Genomic DNA, 2,067 nt, shown 5'->3' on the forward strand with positions numbered 1-2,067 from the left:
TCCACGGGCACTAAAGTCGCGGGATGGGCCAGATCGATCCGCCGCTTTCTGTCCGCCGAGAGCGCGACGAGCTGCCACCCACCCAAAGGCTCTCCCAAAACCTACCGTGGAGCAGGGAAAAGAGGGAGAAGAAGGGGCGAAAGGGTAAAAACGCAGGGAGGGAGTGGGAAAAACAGGGCGGGATCCGGCCCTCGCTTTTACGATGCATGCGCCATAACGCCACTCCGAGACACGCACGTGCTCGACGGAGGAATCGTGCTCGCACAGGCATGCACCAGGAAATTTTAACGAGCATGGTGTGACTGCTCAATTTCTGCAAAGGGGAGGATGATCGGAGCACGCCCCATTCCCTCCCCACATTCCCGTCGCTCTTCTATCTCCCCACCTCTGCAGCCACCCCCGCAGGAGGAAACGCCGCCAATATGTCGTGGGCTTTTAAGAGTCCGGAGGATGGCATATTCATTTCAAAGCAACAGGGGATGAATGACGAGCTCTCGACATCGTCCTCGTCTACGCCGCAAGCAGAGGTGGCGTAAACAGAAGACGGGTCTTGTATGGAGTAGAGTATACGAATTGGAAGGGGCATGCTGTTTTCGCCTACAATGGAGGAAAAAAAGACAACGTGTGTTAGGAAAAAAGGAGTTGGAAAAGATTGACTAACAGCGACCATAAACTTAACACAATTGCCTCTTTTGTGACCTGGGCCGCAACACAAGGGGACCGGACCTGTGTGTCAACGAAATGCCACCGACCGGAAAAATCTTGCAAAACCCTTTTGCTAATAAATTTTCAAAACTAGGAAAATTGATCCCATTTCTAACCATCTTTTGAGGTCGTCGCTTTTGGGACTTTGTGCCAGAACCATTTGTCTGATCAGCATCGCCCAAGTCCTTTCAACAAGCCCAGAGCGAGCTAGCCAGCGATTAGGCGAGGTGCCTTCAAAATGCACCAGAATGAGACTGGAGTCCTCTCCATCGTTCGCAAAGCAAGCACGTGCACTTGAAGTGATCCATTTGAGTCGTCGGTCGTTGTCCTCCGTCTTTTAGGAAACCAAAGTGGTATAAATGTGGGAGTTGAATTGCTTGGGGCAAGGTGTCATAACGCCTGGCGCTAGCGGATGCTAACGAACGCTTTTTCGAGCAACTAAAAACACAAAGCTGCATTTGAGCACCACTACCACATAATGATGAACAGTGGTGTAGGTGTACAAAAATCAAGAAGCTTTGATGATCGGCTTTGGACGTTAGATAGTCGGAATTAGGGACCAGATCCTGTTTTAACCTCCTGTGCTTGTCGTCTATATGGTGCTCCAGGCCAAAACTCACTACTGTTCAAGCAGATTGCCTCCCACACTTTCTTGATTCTCTAGCAGTAGATTATGTCATTACACGTACCTAGAGATTGTGGGTACGCCGTGCTTTGCCATGTGGTCCTAAATTACAATCGTTCCTCTGTCCCTGCAGGATCGAAAGGGACTGTTTCGTTTCTACGAAGACAGCATGGATGAAGCTAAGCCAAGCACCGTACAAGCAGCGTATCCCTTATCAGCCACGAGCAAGGGGACGTGGTGGGGAAAGACCGCCGTGGAGGTAATATAGATATGACAAGAAAAGGATGTGTGGACCATCTCGCTTGCCCTCTCAAGAAGTCTCTGACACTCGACTGCTCTGTTGCTTCCATATCATCCAAAATTTACATATCTGTGTGTTTGTAGGTGATCGAAGCTCTTCGAGACGGGCACGTGACACCTTTGGAGCTGGTGCATGTGGCGGAGGCGCGGATCCGGTAGGGTAACAAGAGAAATGAAGGAGATCGGGCTAGATTGAGTAGGTTGCCATCAAACCCTAGATAGCAAAGAAGAGGTCATTTGAAAAAAAATCGTTTTCCACAAGGGTCCCTTCCCCACATCCTGTACCCCCGCCATGGCTCCAGCGCCACGGACGATGCCGTGAACGCCACTCCCGTCCTGTGCCCTGCGCGCGCCCGCGAGCACGCGCGTCGCCTGGCCTCCTCCCCCAGGACCTCCTACGTCCTTCGTACAAAGATTTGATACCTTGTCTTCATGCA

The 2,067-nt window shown here is 51.3% G+C and overlaps 1 protein-coding gene across 1 annotated transcript; it reads left to right on the top strand.

The window, feature by feature from the left end:
- Positions 1-1,463: 1,463 nt before the first annotated feature.
- On the top strand, positions 1,464-2,026 carry NGA_0555700 (amidase; the record flags this gene model as incomplete). The annotated part of the gene is made up of 3 exons (XM_005855842.1): positions 1,464-1,589; positions 1,715-1,785; positions 1,933-2,026. Coding segments are annotated over exons 1-3 (255 nt in total), but the record flags the coding sequence as incomplete, so codon positions are not given.
- Positions 2,027-2,067: the final 41 nt, after the last annotated feature.

Source organism: Nannochloropsis gaditana, assembly GCF_000240725.1.
Source record: "Nannochloropsis gaditana CCMP526 unplaced genomic scaffold scaffold087, whole genome shotgun sequence".
NCBI lineage: Eukaryota > Eustigmatophyceae > Eustigmatales > Monodopsidaceae > Microchloropsis > Microchloropsis gaditana.